Below are 20,998 nucleotides of genomic sequence, written 5' to 3'. Positions count from 1 at the left end.
ACGCTGAATTAATGGCAAGTAGCAGCAGCGCCGTGGCAAGATAGGGTTAAGCCGTAACCCCGATTGCTATCTTTCCTTGTCTGTCTATCCCGTTTTCCATTTTCGCCGTTGTTCCCATCCTCGTCTGTAGCACCATCATCGTGTTTTTCTGATATTTATTTTGCACATCGTATTAACTATGTACTCTGCAGAGAAAGCCTGTTGTTGATCATTACGGTTTGAGGCTTGTGGTCTCCATATCAACAGAGGTGTCTTGATTCATTCTGATTTCAGCAGGTATTTCTCCATTGCATTAGGTATTTCTCCATTGCATTAGGTATTTCTCCATTGCATTTTCTTTACTATAGTGCTTTTTGTTTTCCGAGTTCTTCCATTCTTGCCAATGGAGGTTGGTTTTTCCTGGTTTTTTCTCCTAATGGATTCTTACAACCTAATTTAAAAAATATATGTTGAAAGGGATTTAATAGAAGGGATTTTGGGGCATTTCGGAGCTTGAATCTTCATCTCAAGCTCCATCTCCATGAGAGAGAGATAGAGAGAGAGAGCAAATGAGCCCTGGTTTTCCTGTGTTTTTTTTTGTGTGTGAAAATAATTCGTATCAGGCTCCTTCTCTTCTTCACGATTTTTAGCTAACTAGAGAGAGAGGGAGAGCAAGGGAATGCGAATTTTTGTGGGTGTTCATCTTTTTTTTTTTGTGACATTTGTTTCCCTGAATCTGATGTTATGGCCAGTGTGCATTAATTAATGTGGCATTTTTGTTGATATATTTTGTGGATTTCTATATTTTGGATCTTTTCGGACATTTTCTCACTCTGGAAATCTGATTTTTTTGATTGAGTTTTTTCCATTGTTCGCTTTATCCTTTCTCAATCTGGAGTTATTTTTTATTCTTGATAATATGGTTGTTTGATTGTATGAAATCGTTTATTCTTGTTTGATTGTATGATGCACGCAAGCACCTTGAGGTTGATGGGCTTATGCATGCAAATCTAATTGCCCTTGTTTGATTGTTTGAAATCTGATTGTTATTGTTTGATTGTATGATGCCTGCAACACCTTGAGGTTTATTATATAATGCATGCAAATCTATTGTTCTGGTTTTATTGTATGATGCATGCAACGTTTGATTGGATTTTTTGTTTGATGGAGTTGGTTGTGCTTGCCTCTGGACACTGCATCTATGAGATAGCATGCTCAATTATTATTCCTTGGTATCATGCCATACTCAATTAAAGCCAGGGGTGGGAAATATTATGGACTGTCTAATGCAGTGAAAAGGGGGATCTGCACATAGTGCAGTGTGGAGTCCATCTTAGGTAATATCTTGTTTAGCAAATGTTTACTAGAGGTTTTTAGGCTTTTGAAGGCAATCAAATACCAATTTTACTCAAAGAACAGTGGGTCTTCATGTTAAATAATATATGTCTCTATGTTAATGAAACCGATGCAATATGAAAGACAAACTTTCCGATGATGCTTCCATCAGATAGCTTGAATAGCGTATTATACCATTGAGTATGGGCACATCACATTTTGTTTCTCTTATCTTTTTCTATAGGATCACTACTGGGTCGAAAAGAGGAAAGGTACAAAGATGATGTGATTCTCTAAACATAACCCTCACCAAAAACTCTTTTTTTCTTCTTTCCTTTTCTTATTTGTTAATTATAATAAATATAAAATAAAAATGTGTCTTCATGTTAAACTGATGCAATTAATGAAACTGATGCAAATATGAAAGACAAATGTTCCGATAATGCTCCCATCATCAGATGGCTTAAATATGGTATACTGTGTAGCATTGTATATGTTCCTGCTAAATTGTTGTAAGAAATATGTACAAAATAATTATTAGCATTTACAAAAATAAGCAATAAATGGTCCATGAAGATACTATTTATTAATTCTAGTTCTTTGTAGTTTTTTACTATATATAAAAAGTCAACATATTTCTCAAAAAAAAAAAAATTATTCCTGTGGTGTGGCCCTAACCAAGACCTTGTATTGTAGATACTGTGTGGCTATTTTGATGGTGTTCGGCTGGTTTTGAGTTTTTCAATGCCAATTCAAGTTCTTGAAGGTAGTTTTAGAGAGAGAAAGTGAAAACCAATAAAACATTGATTTTCTCCTATATTTTCAATCCTTGACTCTTCTACATGACCTTGGGATTGAGTCTCAAGAACCCATGGGCTAACCACTGTCATTCTCATAAGGAATCCAAGTTTTTGGCAGCAGAATTAGTAAAAGCTGCAGTAAAATATATTTTAGAGGTTTAAACTAAAAATTATAAAAGAATCTGAAAAATAAGTACTATTTGCTTTGTTTTTGTTCCCTCTACATTTGAATTGCCAATTAAAATGCTGCTTCTCTATTGGCACATTGTCACTCTGAAATTTGATAAGTGTTCAAAGATGGTGAATGCCGCTTTTCTTCCACGGTGTGCTCACTGAAAATTTGATCGTATATTCTGTTTTTTTTTTCTTTTTTCCTTTCTGCTTTGGATAATTATGGTTTTGGTTACTCGTATGCTTTAAGAGAGTGCAAGTCCACTATGTCGTGAACCGCTTTCTTGGTCGAAATCGGTATCATGTATTAGAACCTTTTCCTTTATGGGATCCTAATGATTGTAGAATCTACACCATGTTCCTTTTATCACTTTTTTTATTTTTTATTTTTTTATTTATGGCTTTTTTTTGGATGTTTAATATGTTCTTTCCATAAGGCACTGTAGAAGACAAGCATAATGTGCTATAGTAAGTTTTAAAGCTCTTTCTATTGAAAACGATATTGTTGTATATTGCAATGTGCTGTATATTGCAATAATGTTGTATATTTTTCAATCAAAGAAGAAGTGATACATAGAAAACAATACAATAATGTTGGATAGTGCATTGTTGCTGTATAATCAATAGTGTGGACGTGCAATAGAGAGTGTGTGTGAGAGACAGTGTATTTGTGTGTATCCAAATTCGATCTTAAAATGATCTAAGAAATAAGATCTGAACCTTCTAATTTGTTTGTAATTTGTTTGTCATATTGTAGATGCCTTATTTCTAGGAAATCATATTTATTGTCCATATACTATGTGCAATAATTAACTTATGAAATGGACAGCTAACAAGTTTAACAGCAAATTGCCAAAACCTGGTTTTCAACTTAGTAGAGCCAATCATGGGATTTGTTATATATTGGGTTCTCCGAAAGCTATCCAAATAGATTGTAGCTAAACCAGGTTTTACATATACTAGAATCTGCATACCTACGTTTAGAGGCATATCCAGGATTTACATATCGGAAGCCCCAAACGACTCAATTATGAGTTCACCTTTTTGAAGAGATAAATTGTCTTGGGCACAATGCAGTGTATTAGTGCTAATTGATTTTGAGTTTCGATTAATGTGGTTTTATGAGTTTTTCAGGCAAGTTATCTTATTGGTCTGGTAATATTTCATTTTGTGGGCTATTTATGGGATTTTAAAGCATTTTGTGAAATACTCATTTGGATCTGCTGTGTATTTAAAAAAATGTAATTTTATTTTTAGGCAGAATTTTGTACTGTTTTAATCGTTTTGCTTACATGCTTGGAATATAAAACTGGAACTGTTCGGGCTTTATATAAAAGGCTTTGGGAATGCTGGTTGTTGAAATCATCACTTATCATTTTTTTTGACTTGTTGATGGGTAGTAGGTAGCGATGGAACCTGTGACCTCATTTATTTAGGGCACTTTTAAGTAGCTTCAAGAGTACACAGTTGGAAAGGGCTTATTTTATGGGTAGTTTGTAAGAAATTTGGAATTATTGAAAGAAAATTTGTCACAGAATTCAGCTTTGTTTTGATTTGGGATTTATGGATTTCAATTATGAATAATAAATCATTTATGAAAAGTGATTAAAAGTTTGGTTCGGTGAACCATTGGCTTCCCTGTCCATATGTTAGAAATATATCTTTAAAGAGCAAACAATCTCTAGAAAGAGATCTTCAAAGAGCAAACAATCTCCCAGTCAGTTCCCCACTTATTCTCCTCTTACTTTCGCACCCCATGGAATAGCTCAGGGAAACTTTTAGGGCGTGTTTGATAACAGGAAGTGTCTTCCTGGAAGTGGGAACTTACCAATACTGTTCATGTTTTGTGTTTGATAAAAAAGGGAAGTTCAAATGGGAACTTCACCGTACTGTTCATCTTCCCATCTTGGTGTGTAAAAAAGTTCCGACCAAAATGTTGGAACTTAAAATTGGAAGTTCAATAAGAACTTCACCCCCGATATTTCTTGCCCTCATCACACCAACGATGCCGACACCGTCCTTGCCCTAATCGCACCAACGAAGCTGCTTCTTCCTCTCCTCAGGTCTCTTGCCCCCAACTAAGTTGCTTCCTCCTCTCCTCAGGTCTCTTGCCCTCAACGCTCGCTCAACCAACTCATCCTCTCCTCCCCTCCTAGGTCTCTTGCCCGCATCTCCGCCATTGCTGCAAACTTGGAGCTCAGAGAAAGCTACAGTGAGTTATTTTTTTCCATATATTTTTCTTTTAGAGCTCAAAGAAGATGACCCTAGATCTTTAAATTTATTTCTGATTTAGGTTTCTTTTTAATCTTTCTTTATAAGCTCAAAGATGATTAATCCCAAATCTAGAGAGAGCATTTTAAGTTGATTTTCTTTTTCTTTTTTTCTTTGTGCTCAACAAAGAAAAAATCCGTATTTACCGAGTGTATCACCTCCTCTCCCCAGGTCTCTTGCCCTCATCGCCCCATTGCTGCAAGCTTAGAGCTCAGAGAAAACTATGGTGAGTTGTTTTTTTCATATTTTTATATTTTTTAGGGCTCAAAGAAGATGACCCCAGATCTGTACCAATTTTTGATTAATCCCAAATCTACAGATAGCATTTTTAGTTGATTTTCTTTTTTCTCTTCTTTTTTTCCTTTCTGCTCAAAGAAGAAAACCCTCATATTTCCAGAGTGTATTTTTTTTATTTAGGCTTCATTTTTTTGGTTAAGCTCAACAAAAGAACAACCCAAACATACAATAAGTTTTCCTTTTTCTATTTTTTTTTTTCTGTTTAATCTCACTTAAGAAGAGAAGCTCGTATACCATTTTTCACTGGTTCCTTGCTGGTTTTACCATTTTTTCTATTGTTGTTACATTGCTGGTTCCTCATTGTTATGCGATGTGATCTCAAAGAAGAGTAGCCTGTTAAATGGTTTATTTTGTATTTTTTTTTTTGGTTATTTCACAAGGAGGGAATCATTTGAAAATCCAACAATATCTTCAACAAAATAATGTTAAAAGTTAACATTTCTTTCTGATCAATACAATGTAGAATTTCTTCATTATTAGACTTTGAATCTTCCATACTTTCATCAATAAAAATGCTAGGCATATTTTCAATTATCTCTACTTTTTCAGCAGATTGATCTATAAATACATCTACTCATTTCTACGAAGATTTATCAAGAGGCTGGCATTTCAACATATGCGGGGTTGGTGCATAGAAACCGGGTCCTTGTGTGCCTCTGCCAATCGCACCATAAATTTCTTGTAGTGTTTAGAAATTAGTAGAGTCACAAATAAAAGCCTTGATTTTTCAAGCGTCCTTTTGAGCTTGATAAAATTTTGTTAGAGAAAAGCTCAATAAAATTCTGTCAGAGAGAGAGAGAGAGAGCTCTGGTTAATGGGATGGTAGGCATGTCAAGGATGGGATCAAAAGGGGGAACGTCTCCAACTAATTTGAGATGCCCCCACTGTGCAGGTCCTCTCTCTAAAGACCTTGTATGCTTCTTCTTCAACCTTTAGTGGTTTAAATTCATCCATTAAAATACCCTCTCTCTCCATATATATATCTTACATTTTTGGGTTCTTCTCAATTTTGAGTCATGTTTGTTTTTAGTTCTCGATCAACCTCGGTCATTAAAAAATGACCCAACTTTTATTTCTTTTGAATGTCTATCATCTCTTTCGATTGGTTGCAGGAATCTAGCACTTGGACTGTGGCTCCCTTCATTAGAGATAGTTTTTCGATGGTAAGTTATTCCTCTCCTGTTTCTTAAAACTTTTTTAACACTGTGTTTACCAAAGAATAATATATAGAACACATCTCAGAATTTTCTCTCTGGGATGGGTTCTGTGGAAATACTAGGCTATCCTTTCTTTGGAGAAATTGGGCTTGGTCTTTCTCTCTGCTTAGTAAACTTGTCATTGGATTGGAAATTGGGAATGTCACATACAAAAAAAACATGGTTATTTGTGGAAAGCTCTGTGGTTTTTCTTTGGAGAGAATATTGAATTGAGTTGTGATATATTTCTATGCATGTTTTTGATAGATTGGTACTGCTGTTGGAGGGACTGCAAGTGCCTTCTATGGGTTCAATCATGGTACTCCTTTCTTTCTCAAACTTATCTCATTCACATATTTGTCTCTCAATGGCCATGAAGTGTTCTACTTGTAGGCTTTATTAGTGTTTGATTTGGTGGAATTGAATCTAGATATATGAACTATATCACTCCATTTTTGTTGTGTAATTTAGTCTAGATGACTTGTCTATCTTTCATTAATTCATACCAAATTAAAGTTGGTTCTTTATACTATGCTTCAGTAACATGATCTTTTAGATAGTTGGCCATGTTAACTGGATATGCTTGGGGAAGTTGCAGATGATGTTATAGCCTCTGTCTCTCTCACCGACACACACACAACCACTGGAGTTGCTTCTTTGTGATGTGCTTGAATGACCTGATGTTATATAGTTATTCAAATAAATGGGATAAAACTTTCTTTGTTTTTTTTTTTTTTGAATAAATAAAAAGGAAAGCTAAGAAAAGGGAATTAAGGGAAAGAACTTCTATTGTTTTTTATTAAATAAAAATAAATCATGCGACAAAACTTGGCAATAGAATAGAAATTGATCAAAACTTAGAAGAATATAAAAATGCCAAGAAGAATGTTGTGAAAGTAGTAAGTAAAGCTAAGCTCAAGGCATATGATAATCTATGCTTCAAATTAGGGACAATAGAAGGTGAAAAAAATATCTTCAAACTAACAAAAATGAGAGAGAGGAAGTATAAAGATCCATATCATGTGAAATGCATTAAGAGTGAGGATCAGAGGGTCTTGGTAAGAGATAATGAGGTCAATGAAAGGTAGGAAATTTATTTTCAAAAATTGCTTAATGACAACCACAATGGGCGCACAAGATTAGGAAGAACCTTGATATAGAAGAGGTCGAAGGTCATCGACACATTTTTAAGTTTAGGATATCTGAAGTGAAAGAATGATGCATATTGCATCCAAAATATTGATTTATTTATTTTTTATTTATTGTTGGGATTGAATTTTAGGGATATTCATATAGGGGTAGCATTTTTATTGAAGAAAGTAGAGATTTATCAAGAGGCCAGCATTTCTACATACGCGGGGTTGGCGCATAGAAACCGGGTTCCTGTGTGCCTTGACAAATCGCACCAGAAATTTCTTGTAGAGTTTATAAATTAGTAGAGTCACAAATAAAAACACTGATTTTCCAAGCGTCCCTTTGAGTTCAATAAAACTTTGTTAGAGAAAAGCTCAATAAAATTCTGCTAGAGAGAGAGAGAGCTCTGGTTAATGAGTCCCTACCATAATTTGATTCTAGTACCTTCTTTAGAGTGGAGTCTAGTGAACTTCTTGAAAAGGGAAAGAGAAGCAGTGAACGACTTCCATGCACCCGATGCGTTATTTACCTGTCGTCTCTGTGGCATCTAGTTCGTGTGTGGGATGTGATATTTATGCCTTAAAACCTGTGCCCACAAGGATTTTGGCTCAGTAGCTAGGCGCCGCCACCATTTCCCTAGTAAAGCCAGGTTACGATGTTTGAGACTTCTTATCCCAGCCCCCCCCTGATATTTGGGTAGCCAAATAGTATCCCATGGGATGAGATGGTACTTCCTACGCTCTGCCTGTCCTAACCATAGGAAGTTCTGCATGAGCTGTTCGATGCGAAGAGCCATTGAGGAAGGTAACTGGAAGAGGGACATCATGTATACAGGGGCATTTGCTAGGGTGGCTTTGATCAGGGTGGTGCGGCCTGCCGTTGAGAGGTATCTCCCTTTCCAACCTACGAGGGCTACCTTGTCTATGATGTGAGACCATTGTCTCTTTTTTGGTTTTCCTAGTACCAAAGGGAGACCAAGGTAAGAAAGAAGTAAGCAGTTCTTCCACTTTGCAATCCCAAGAGGGGATAAGGGCTTTGACCTCTTCAGATGAGAGTGCCACCCCCATCATTTTCGATTTCTCCATATTTACTTTAAACCCAGTGACCACTTGGAAACATCTGAGGTATAGTTTGAGATTATAGATTTCCTCAGGTGAGGCGTCAAGAAACACCAACGTATCATCTGCATATTGCAGATGCGACACAATTGGGCCCTGACGACTACTGTTGAAACGCGTGAGGAGGTTTTCTTGATACAGGTGCGAGATGGAACAACTGAAGACCTCAACTGTAATGGTAAACATGAATGGGAAGAGAGGGTCCCCTTGGCACAACCCTCTGGAAGAAGGGAAGTAGCCTTTTGGGGTTCCATTGATAATGATGGAGAAGTAGGGGTGGGAGTAGCAGCCTCTCATCCACAATCTCCATCTGTTTGGAAAGCCCATTCTCTTTAGAGTTTCGTCAAGGACAGACCAGTCTATGTGGTCATAGGCTTTTTCCCAGTCTCAAAGGGAGGAGACCAAGGTAAGAAGTAAGCAGGTCTTCCACTTTGCAATTCCTGGAGGGGATAAGGGCTTTGACCTCTTCAGATGAGAGTGCCACCCCATCATTTTCGATTTCTCCATATTTACTTAAACCCAGTGACCACTTGGAAACATTTAAGGTAGAGTTTGAGATTATAGATTTCCTTAGGTGAGGGGTTAAGAAAGACCAATGTGTCATCTGCGTATTGCAGATGCGACACAATTCGGCCTTGACAACTACTGTTGAAACCCGTGAGGAGGTTTTCTTGATACAGGCGCGAGATGGAACAACTGAAGACTTCATCCGTAATGGTAAACAGGAATGGGGAGAGAGGGTCCCCTTGGCACAACCCTCTGGAAGAAGGGAAGTAGCCTTTTGGGGTTTCATTGATATTGATGGAGAAGTAGGGGTGGGCGTAGCAGCCTCTCATCCACAGTCTCCATCTGTTTGGAAAGCCCATTCTCTTCAGAGTTTCGTCGAGGACAGACCAGTCTAAGTGGTCATAGGCTTTTTCCCAGTCTATCTTAAAGATGAGACCTGGTTTTTTAGATCTGTCTTGAATGGATGCACTAGTGGGCAACGAGCGCTCCGTTCAGGATCTACCTATTTTTAATGAAGGTAGTCTGTGCTTGTTAATATTTTGGATGTAACATATGATGTTACCGGTTCAATTGAGTGTGTTAATCAAACCATGTCAATGGAGAAACCTTTCTTCAGGTACAATCCCTTCACAACTTCTTATGTGGGTACCTTGTTATTCTCAAAACTAGAAGTTGGTGTCGATGATCGAAGCATTCTTGAACAAATAATTGATTTGTTGTCTTTTATTACTAATCCAAGTGATGATTCTGAGGCTAAAATTTTCATAAGAGGTACAAACAGATTTTCACTGAAGGTTGGTGAAAAAATGGTGTAGGTAGGAGGTCACCTGGAGGAAAGACCAATGGTTCCAATTTTGGGTGTAGCACGTGTTCATCAACTATTATATTTCTTGTGCAGATATTTGAATGTGTTTGGGTGTTTGTTATGGGAGAAAGTTTTTTTTTGACTGGAATCAAAATTCTTTGGTTGGAAACAATGCTTCTTCAGCAAAGGTAGTTGATTTTGAATCCTCAATGAGCAATTTGTTTTGCAATGAAGCTACCAAATGGATGGCCATCGAAGATGCATAGCGGTTTTTCAGCTTCATGCCTTACAAAGAACATTTGCGTGCAGATGTTGGACTTCACTATCAGTTAAGGGAGGACGATGAAGATGCAACAGGAAAAACTTGAGACGAGTTTTTTTCCCAACCTGGGGAACATGATGCAAATCGCATCCAAAATGTTTCTTTTTTTATTTTTATTTTTATTGTTGGGACAAAATTTTAAGGATATTCATATAGGGGTCAAAAAGAGATTTTTATTTTATTTAAGATGGATTTCCTAGTTTGTAGGATACCATGATCCTATTTTGGTAGGATCGTTAGATAACTAGATAGAGAATGATGGGTGATGGGTGATTAGGGGTAGAGAAACTTCCTAGAAAATAGGATCTAAAGGGGTTGATTTGCTTGATTTAGAGAGATTTATGTGGGATATGGATGGGGAGTTAGATATTTAAAAAAGAGATTTTTATGGGAGTGAAGATCTAAAGAAAGATTTGATGGGGGAGAGATTCAAGTAAAAGGAGATGAGCTGGAGAGAGAAAATTGTGGGGGGTGGGGGGAAGAGAGAGTAAGAGATTAGAATATTTTTGTAGAGAATTTGTTTATGAATGAAAAAAGATAGCATCTTCTTCTCCATGGCTTGGTTTACAACCATAGTTTCCCCTCCATTATTGTTGAATTTTTGCTTGTTTAAGATCAAAAGAAGGTTGGATTTAATTTCCCAGACTCCTTTGCATCAAAGAAACTTCAAGAAAGATAAAAACAGGAAAGGTTTTAGGACCCAATATTATCCCAATAAAGGTTTGGAAGTGCTTTGAGAGATTGACATATCCTGGTTGACCAAGTTGTTTAACAAGATCTTGAGAACAAAGAAAATGTCTACAAGAACCAAAGGAGATGTGCAGAACTGTAAGAACTATTGAGGGATCAAACTTATGAGCTGCACTATGAAACTGTGGGAAAGAGGAATTGAGTAACGACACGACACAAAATGAGTGTATCAAAAGCTCAGTTTGGTTTTAAGCCAGGGAGGTAAACGAAAGAGGCTATTTTCGTACTTAGGCAATTGATTGAGAAGTTTAGGGAGAACAAAAAAGACCTCCATATGGTCTTTATTGATTTAGAGAAAGCATACGATTTGGTGGGTATTGGAAAAGAAATGAGTCTTTGGAGGATATATTGACATGGTGAGAGATATATAAAAGAGAGTGCTAGTTAGAGTAAGGACAATTACTGGAGAGACAAGTGCGTTTTTAGTGATGGTAGGCTTCATTAAGGGTCAACATTGAGTGCATTTCTCTTTGTTTTGGTTATAGGCGAGATAACTAGAGATCTACAAGATGAGGTACCATGGTGTATGTTGTTTGCAGATGACATAGCTTTGATTGATAAGACTAGAGACGACATCGATGTAAAGTTATAATTTTGGAAGGATGCTTAAGAATCAAAAGGTTTTAAAATTAGCCGGACTAAGACAGTATGTGTAATGCAAATTTAGTAATAATAGGAGTAGAAATAATAAATTAGTTAAGATTGATGGCCAATAAATACTTAAAAGAGATTATTTTCGATGTTTTCATTTAAGTTGGGCCAACTTGTTCTTGGGTTTTCATACTTTGGGACTCTATGTTCATAACGATGTCATGCTTGCATTTGGTACTTCAGAAAAAACAAATCTTGATCGAACCTATATTTGCCCAATGGCTACAATCTGCTCATGGTAAGGTGGATAATCCATGAAAATAAGGAGATTAAGGAAGATTTCGCGAATAGAATTAGAGTTGGGTGGAAGAAAGTAAATATTTTTTTAAAGTCTTATGTGATCGTCTCATAACACTGAAATTGAAGGGGGGATTCTATAGGACAGCTGTAGGACCAGCCATGCTTTATGGGATAGTTGAGATTGATGAGTGGCAAGACAAGAGAGGATAAAATTTGGAATAAATATATCCAAAAGAACTTAGGAGTGGCTCCAATAGGCAATTACATGAGGGAAAGTAGATTTGAGTGGTCTAGCCACGTATAACACCGATCTAAAATATCGCCTGTGAGGAGGAGGGATTTGGTTTAAGTAGAAGGTTCTAAAAGGGCAAGAGAAAGGCCCAAAAGGATATGAATGAAAGTAATGAGAAGAGATATGATGACTTATGGTTTAGCTGGGGGTATGACATTTGATAGAGTACAATGGAGGAACATGATTTGTCTAGCCGACACCAAATAGTTGGGATAAGGCTTGGACGATGACATGATGAAATAAAAGGGAAAGAACTTTAAGATGTTAAGTGGCATTTGAAACTTGACGTGATATAGCATTTCATCTCTTCAAGGGTGGATTCTCAAGTGATTCCTAATGAATCTGGGTTCTGATACATGGAGAGTGCCTTGGAAATATTTAACTAGGAAATAGTTGAAGTATTTGGTGAATAATTGATGTGTTGATGCAAAGGGGAAACAAGTTTCAATGTATGCACATTCAGTGCTATTAGTGGGTGTAATGGCTGAATATGTATTGTGAATTGACTGTGATGTCAATTTTTTAGGCAAATTTTGAGATTCGAGCAAGACTTGCTCATTCCCTTCATTTTTTTTGCTAAAAATCCCGATCAACTTTATTATGAAACTATGCTCTTTTTGCTTTGATGTGCTTGTAATGAGTTCTAGCCTTTTGTTTCAAGTCATATTAAGCCATTAGGGCTGATTGTACAGTGTTAAAGAAAGAATTTGATGTTCATTAGTTTCTCCCAAAAACGATTTCCATTTTCTTTCGTTGTTGAATATAGTTAATTGATTTAAATTCCTCAGTGCTCTAAATTATCAACAAATGTTAAACCACTTCCATATGTGCTCTCCAATATGGAATTCTACCCAACTGATCAACCATGAGACTAGAACACGTGGATGCATGATATTTCCATTAAATTTAGCCCCGAAGTTTCTTCCCTTTAGTAATTATGATATATATATATATATATATATATATATATATATATATAAATGTATATAAAGAATATATAAAAGGAAACATCGTTTTGAGACCATAGGGGTTTATATTTTTCTCATAACTTGCTGAAAATTTTCCTCCTTTGCAATCAGTAGATTGATCATGGCAAAAAGGCATGGTAAACACAGTTACTGTAAACAAGTGATCAAAATATCTATACAGCAAGAAAACACCTGGCTCAATCCTCAAATGTATTGTGTCTAGAGGCTACTTAGTTCTAAGATAAAGGAAATCAGCAACTAGGCTATCGAGGATATGGACAGTCTCTATGCAACTTGTAAAGTTTATTTCCGATCTAAAGGTCTCTAGAAATCTCTTTCTGACCTTGTGTTTTTTTCCCGAGTTGTTCCATGAGGCGATCATGTGTGGACTTGGATACTAGAATAATGAGCAGGGTCACATAGATAACTGGTGGTTTTTGTGAGTCCAAAAGGGAGGGCGCTTGAGGCTATATGCAGTACGGTCCAGATGTAGTCCTACCATAGACTCCTGATTGGGGTGATCTATATTCTTTTGTTCTCTAAGAGGTGCCAAGCGATCATTTATTTATAGGGGTTGCTCTCGATATTTTTTGGGGAGGAAAGCAAGCTGTGAAAACTGTACAATAACATAGAGGAAGAGCCTAGTTTATAACACATAAGATGAGTCCTAGTTCCATGTTGGAATGCATGCAATATGAATTTAGTTGTTATAGTATTCTATTTTAGCCCCGAATTCTGTGTTGCAGCTCTTACACCCTAACCACAGATCCAAGAACCTGAACTTGACCTTCATAGTAGAGAAAAGAGAGAGAGGATTTGTTGTTAGCCTGTGGAGATCTGAATTACTGACGAGTCTAGGAGATAGGGAGTTAGGAACAAGTGCTGGCACTAGGAGATATGGATTTATGCTCTCTAGTGACAAATATAGTTAAATAGTTTGATTGATCATGTCCATTTCTTTGGTAAGATTGAGCAGTTATGACAATCGACTTAACTTGTGTCCTTTTTTTATACTTGTTTTTTTATTTCTTTGTCCTTGACAATATCTGTAAGGCCTCAAGTTGTTGCTTGCAATATGGGGATATTCATAAATCGACCTTAAGACCAGCCTTCTTGCCACTTTATGGCGGACATCCCTGGGCGCCCGGGAACCTACCAAGGCGGCCTCTTCAACCAGCCTAGGCGGCCACCCAGGGCTTGCGCCTCAGGTCTTGCGCCTCTCTAGGGGTGGAAATGACCTTCGTTGAGGGCATTTTTTGATCATTTTTTTAGTAATAAAGGGGCAAAATTGTGGGTTTTGGGTTCATTTCAAACCTAAAACCCATTGGAGCCTATTTTAGAGAGACAAAAACCCTACAATTCTTTTCTTTCTATTGGGCTGCCCAGGTTTTGGGTGCTTGCCTAAGCACTGGGTGCCCTGGACACCCCGGCTGCCTTGGTGCCGCCTAGCACTTTTTGAAACATTGTTTGGTGGTATTGTACTTAGTAAACAATACGAGTATCAAGTGAATCGAGCATCTGGAAGTAATTTTATTTGCTCTAATCTAGTTGCATGCTTTCATTCAAACTAAAGTTTGAAAATTACATTCACCTTTGAATCTCATCTGCTTGTTTTTGCGTTTGTTCTATTCCATTGTAGTCTTATAAATATTTAATCGAACATTCCACTTCTCGCATACTTTCTTAGTCTTTTCTTGAATGTGCTGAAATCACATGGAATGGTGTTAGATTTCTCTTCCGTTTATTGTTATTTATGAGAAGTAAATCTTGAGATCTGCATGTCTCATAGGGCTATAAATACAGGAGTAGGTGGTATACTTTTGTCAGCTTCATTTTTTTGATGAATTTGTTTTTTTTCTTTTTTGCTTGCAGCGATGCCTATCGTACAAAAATGGATTAAAGGGCCTATGTGGGTGCATTTCCTTGTTGGCGTAAGTATATGAAAGTTTTACGGTTTTATGCTCTACTTGATGAAATTTACTCCTCTTACTGCTTTGAGTTTCCTTTATTTTATCAAGGAAACTAATGTTTTTTTATTAAATAACCTGATTCCTTTGACCAACCTGATTTTCCTTTTCTCTGAAGTTTAAGATGTTCCTAGGAATTTAGCTAGTTGACATTAGATGCTTAAGAGATGCCCTTTAGTACATTGGTTTAATGCTTTCTGATTTCATGCGTGGAACATCTCCCCTAGGTAGAATCTGATCTGATAGCCTAATTATAGGTCTTCAGATATTATGTGAACTAAACTTAATCTTTTGTATATTATGAAATTAATATAATTCATTTATTTTAATGAATATTGATCTTCCCATAGATCTGATAATTACCAGAAGGAGGGATTTTAATTTTGATGACGACTTGGTTTAAGTAGCTTGGGTCTCCTTTATGAGATTTTAGGAGGAATGAGATTCAAGTTTATTAGCTCAAGCACATTATCTATGTGCTTGTGCATGTGTATGTTTGTAAGGGGTATGAGGCTTTTAACACCCTTGACACAAAATATTAGAAAACGACATATAGGTGAATATCAAGTAACATAGATGGTGTGTAGTTAGGGATACAAATAAGTTACTAACCAAACTAATGCCACTAGACTCTAAGATTCTCTGCAAGAGCTAGTCTAGTGTGTTTTTGTAAAGTGTGATAAACTTTTAATAGCCTCGACACAAAAAATATTAGAATAACACATGCATGGAAGAATATAAGAAGTAACATTGACAATTTACAATCAATGGTACAAACGAGTTACCAAACAAGTAACTAACACAATGAGACCAATAGGCTTTAAGATTACCTACACGCTTGGGGGTGGAACTGAGCATGAAAAGTTTATAAGTCGGTAGGTTTGGTAATCCCAAGCCAATGATCTTTTGAAGATATCAACAGAGACATCATATCAAATCATGCTTCATACAAACAGTTGCTGTGCTTATTAAACCATACCCCCCAGCCGAGTCATATTGACTTTACTAGGGTGAGTCTTATGCGGACTTGTCTGAGTCACAATCGAAAATTACATTTTATTGGCCCACTCAGGCAGGTTGTGTGATAAACCAAAAAACTCAGCAAGTTCTCAAGCCAAGTCAAATTAGCACAGACTGGTTGATGACAGCTTACTCCGATGAAAGTTCATGTTACATAATTAAATATCTTTTCTTATTAGCTATGCGAACTAAAATTACAAGCGTACAAAATCGAGATTTTGTCTGATAAGTCTCAGTTACATTTACGTATTTTGTGTTTTTATTTACTTTTGTTGTTGAGTTTGTTACTAGATTTAGAAATAGTACAAAACTGCAATGCAAAGTATTTCAATTAGGCAAGAGAACCCTATATGCTCAATTTCAATCAATAGAACATCAGGTTGGGGAATCTTCGAAGTAGTGTTTCTATCATCTTGGTTGTCACTTCTCTCCTTTTGAAGTCCTATAAAATTGCCTGGAATAAGAACTTAGAAGCTAGGTTCATCCATCCCCCTCTCAGACTTGCTCAAAAGATCTCCTTGAGCCTACCTTAAATGAAGTAAGATTTCATTCAAAAGCTACCCTTTCTACTTCTTAAGGGAAAGCCCCTGTCATTGCCTCCAACATTGTAAAAATCCCAATCTTCACCACATACTGAAACATGAATCACAGGGGGAGGAAGCCATAAAATATGTCTTACAAGCAAACAGAACTAGGTTTTGATTAATCACATGATATGTCTGTCATAGTATATTTTGTTTTAGATAGATTTATTTTCATCATGCATAATATCTTATTAATATATCTAGGTACTTATTGGGACACATCTATTCTTGTGATTCCAGCCTTTGAAAATCCATCTTGGAGATGGATTTGGGATCCAAAACTCTACAGGTCTATTATCATAACCACCATAATCATGAATCTGAAGAAGGAAAAAAAAAAAGAAAAAGGAATTGAACCTTCAAAGTGGCCTATCTTTTATATTGGTTTGGGACCATTCATTCAATCTTCAAAGGTAATTATATCTGTTAGTATAGATCCAGATTCATGGATTTCACTTGGAAATGGATTTGCGGTGATTTGGGATATGTTGCAGGTCCAAAAACCCTTGAAGACCAAGGCAGATGCAAGACTCCATAGACTCACCAAAAACGTTTCCTTTATTCCATGATTTCACGTTTATTAACATCCCAGGAGTTAGTGGTACCAAAATCAGGGTCTTATTGTATCGATACCAGTTTAAAAAGATTGTGAGCATTTATTTACTTGATTTCTTTGTTTTTTAGCATACGTCGTCTTTTAGCTTATAGCTAATTATTGCATATATATTACTAATGATTTATATCACAAGAATCAAGGTTTTTTTCAACAAATCCGGAAACTGATAAACTACATGCTACTTATCTTATTCCTCATACAATTTCAATTGTATTGTCTAATTGTGATTTCAGGCCCCACCAGTTATACTCTTCTCTTCGACTTGTGCTGGACTTGCAGGCAAATCAAACCTTTCCCTTAATGATTCATGTTACGCTTCCAAAAAAAAAAAAAAACAAATGGTTGATTCATATTCTTCACCCTCTCAGACATAGAAAGCGCACACACACAATGAGAAATTCTAATGTGGACTTCTCATATTGGTCATCTATTTGTAGTTCGATCTTTCCTGTTTTTGAAAGGATTGAACAAATATTTTTTCTTCTCATGGGAATTTTACAGAATAATCCCATTTAATTTTTCCTATATTTTATATTGGAAATGTATACAATGAGACCATTTATTTTTGATAAAAGGAGGTCACTGTCATTATTGACTATTGGATTTAAAATCCGGTGGTTGATGATGTATCATTGATTGGGTACAAATTTCGAAAATAAAATTTCTCAAATGTTGTGTTACACTTTAATCTATTGGATTTCATATCTAATGGCTAAAAATGATCGTGACTTCTTTATAACAAAAGTAAATCTCATAGCATATAGTCCCTTCTGTATTTGGGTATGTTTTGTATAAGATGTCAGCCTTAAACAATCAAAATAAGGTAGACCTCTAAAACTTGGTAAAAGATGTAGTTTTGCCTTTTTGATGACATAAAAATCTATTTTCAAACCAAATTATAAAATTATAAAATTTAACGCTTGAAAAATGATGTAGATCAAGCATACCTAAAAACACTTAAAAAGTTTTGAAAATGGATGGTTTAGATAATATGCTACAATATGTGCAATCCATGTATCTCGAGGTTGAGATGATCAATCGTGAGCTTTTTCAACATTGAGACGACCTTTTAAAGATTTTTGAGGTGCACCTTATTTCTACAATATAAGGTCAAGATTTTATATAAATTTTTTCGTTTATATTTTATGCTCAAGTCCCTCTTTTTTTGAGTGTGTGGTGTATTTCAATTTATTTCTTCTGTACATTGGATTGAGCACAGATTTGGGGCAGCTATAGTTCTTCATATTAGTCACTCGTAAAAACAACAAAAAATAGTTCAATAATAAAATGATCAATATACCCTTATTGGATTTAAGGGTATTATGGTAATTTTAGTTCTTTCAAATTATTTTTTGTAGTTTTACAAGTGCGTGATGGTGAGAAGTATGAACACTACAACTTTGAAACATTATCTACAAAAAAAGAATAAAATTAAATAATACTAAATGATCACAAAATGTGGGATTTGAGCATGAAATATGCAGTATAATTCTTTAAGTTCCAAAATCAAAATAATTTTTGTCATGAACTCCGTGTCTCTCTCTCGTTTTTTGATTTAACCTTTGTTTTAGTTGCATGGTTGCTTGGGTTATGCAGGTGGTGCGGTACCAGCTTTATCACAACTTGCTGCTTCCTCCTTTCATGCAGCTGTCTCGTCTCCATTGACGCCGTCTTGCCGGGACAATGAAGATGCCAACAAATCGACTCTTACTCATCGAGAGTGAGGTTACTCTTATTGAGACAGAATATAAACATGAGAATATTTTTATGAGGATGAGGTATTGTTGAGACAGTGCATGGAATTGTCGGATCTGGCATAGGAATCGGTTGTCCTATTTTGGTTTTGTGTATGTATTGAAAAACGGATGAATCTTGAAGGGAACCGACAGTTTGCACAGTAAAACAACAACTCAATAGTAAAATAGCGATCAGGATCGTAGGTACATCTATTCAGAGTAGGTTTTGGCATGTTCAGTGTTTTTTGTATTTTTTTATACGGTTCATTATTTTTTCCACATGGTAAAACGGTGATTCAAGCTGTCGATTCATTCATCGACCTGTCTTTTAAATCATTTGTTGACACTTGTATTTTTCGTGGACGTCTTTTGTACCACTATTGTTGGATTATACGACTCTTTTGAATAAAAGCCAATTTAGGATTTACTTAAGACTCTAAATTTTTGAGATGTAACGACCCAAACAATAATTTAAATTTTTTTTTTTTCCTAATTGCACCTTTTGCATATTTGAAAAAAAAGTTGTATCGAGATTGTTCAATTCCCACCTGATGAGATCCAAGGCCAAGCATAAGAAAACTCAAATTTCAATTGTTTTCTTTTGAAAAAAGATCATGTAGTGATTCTTTACCAAAATTTTAAATTGAAGAATTCCTCTCAAATAGGTCTATCGAGGGAGTAGATGTATAATATGGGGCATGTAGTGCCCTAGGTATGAAGTTTTGTGCACATGCATACCGTGTGTGCTCAACTCAATACGTGTGGTTTGTCTGTAAATTGTGTCAGTTTGTTGCGTGCAATTATGGCGGCTTGTGCGTTCTTGTGCACCGTACGATTTGCCCAATGCTCCTCCAAACATGTGTACAAAATGTCATTTAAGTGCCATCTGTGTGAAGTTTCATGCACTGCGTGCGCTCAACTCAACGTGCACAATTCTTTCGTAAACCATATCAATTTGTTGTGCGTAATTATGGTGGCTTGTTTGTACATGTGCACCGTACGATTTGCCTTAACTTAAGTGCACTCCATACGAAATTTCGTGACGTTCATTGCGTGCACTCAACATAACACACGCGGTTCGTGTGCAAACCGTTCTGGTTTGTTGTGTGCAATTATGGCAGCTTGTGCACTGTATGATTTACCCCACGTTCCCCTAAACACATGCGTACGAAGTGTCACTCAAGTGTTCTACGTACGAAATTTTGTGCATACGCGCACCGCGTGCGCTCAACTCATCACGTGCGATTCGCACGCAAACCGTGTTGGTTTGTTGCGCGCAATTATAGTGGCTTGTGCGCACTTGTGCACCATATGATTTGCCCCACGATCCCCCAAACACGTGTGCATGAAATGCCATTTAAGTGCCCTCTGTACAAAGTTATGTGCACCGTGCATGCTCAACTCAATGCACGCAGTGCGCCCGTAAACCGTGCCGATTTGTTTCGCACAATTGTGGCAGCTTGTGCGCAGTTGTGCACTGTACGATTTGGCCCACGTTCCCCCAAACACGTGCGCACGAAGTGCTACTTAAGTGCCCTTCGTACAATGTTTCGTGCACATACTTACTGCGCGTGGTCAACTCAACACTTGTAGTTCGTATGCAAACCGTGTCGGTTTGTTGCGTGCAATTATGGCGGCTTGTGCTCACTTGTGCACCGTACGATTTTCCCCACATTCCCCCAAACACGTGTGCACGAAGTGTGACTTAAGTGCCCTCTGTACGAAGTTTCGTGCACGCGCGGACCGCACGTGCTCAACTTACACGTGCGATTCGTGCACAAACCGTGCCGGTTTGTTGTATGGTGGCTTATGCACACATGTGTACCGTACGATTTGCCCCACATTCCCCCAAACACACGCACACGAAGTGCCACTTAAGTGTCATTCATACGAAGTTTCGTGCACACACGCATCGTGTGCGCTCAAGTCAAAGCACATGATTCGGGCACAAACTGTGGCGGTTTGTTACACGCAATTGAGGCTTGTGTGCACTTGTTGTCACACCCGAAGTTTTATAACACTAACATTTATTAGGTGAAACAGACTATTCTTATACTATATGTAGAACAAATTCAAAATTTTATTTATATATTGCACCAACACGGATTTTTCAATTTTTAAAAATTAGTACAAGGTCTACTCGCAACCGATATTAACATGAAGGTCTAGATTTACACATCCTTTGATAGGACAAAAATTACAATTGTGAATTTGATCAATAGTTACAAAGGGAAATTTA

General features: G+C 36.7%; 1 protein-coding gene across 18 annotated transcripts; it reads left to right on the top strand.

The window, feature by feature from the left end:
• On the top strand, positions 1–19,186 carry LOC105421731 (uncharacterized). Of its 18 annotated transcripts, none has more exons than XR_016055228.1 (11): positions 1–276; positions 4,389–4,497; positions 4,728–4,782; positions 5,406–5,765; positions 5,966–6,016; positions 6,317–6,368; positions 14,709–14,767; positions 16,648–16,820; positions 16,902–17,055; positions 17,257–17,302; positions 18,620–19,186. XR_016055228.1 is itself a non-coding variant. In XM_088866303.1 (9 exons), the coding sequence occupies exons 5-9, from the start codon at positions 6,014–6,016 to the stop codon at positions 18,745–18,747; spliced, it is 288 nt and encodes a 95-aa protein (XP_088722429.1). In that variant the 5' UTR covers positions 1–276; positions 4,389–4,497; positions 4,728–4,782; positions 5,406–5,476; positions 5,966–6,013; the 3' UTR covers positions 18,748–19,186. The 18 variants fall into 18 exon arrangements, 14 of the variants coding, with proteins under 14 accessions (XP_088722429.1, XP_088722427.1, XP_088722420.1 ...); XR_016055227.1 differs by having other exon boundaries at positions 5,403–5,765; XR_002283376.2 differs by lacking the exon at positions 5,406–5,765.
• The last annotated feature ends 1,812 nt before the right edge of the window (positions 19,187–20,998 follow it).

This window comes from Amborella trichopoda, chromosome 5 (genome assembly GCF_054954075.1).
Source record: "Amborella trichopoda isolate Santa Cruz 75 chromosome 5, AtrichopodaSantaCruz75HAP2 v2.0, whole genome shotgun sequence".
NCBI classification, from domain to species: domain Eukaryota; kingdom Viridiplantae; phylum Streptophyta; class Magnoliopsida; order Amborellales; family Amborellaceae; genus Amborella; species Amborella trichopoda.
This window is presented reverse-complemented; position numbering and strand designations above follow the sequence as displayed.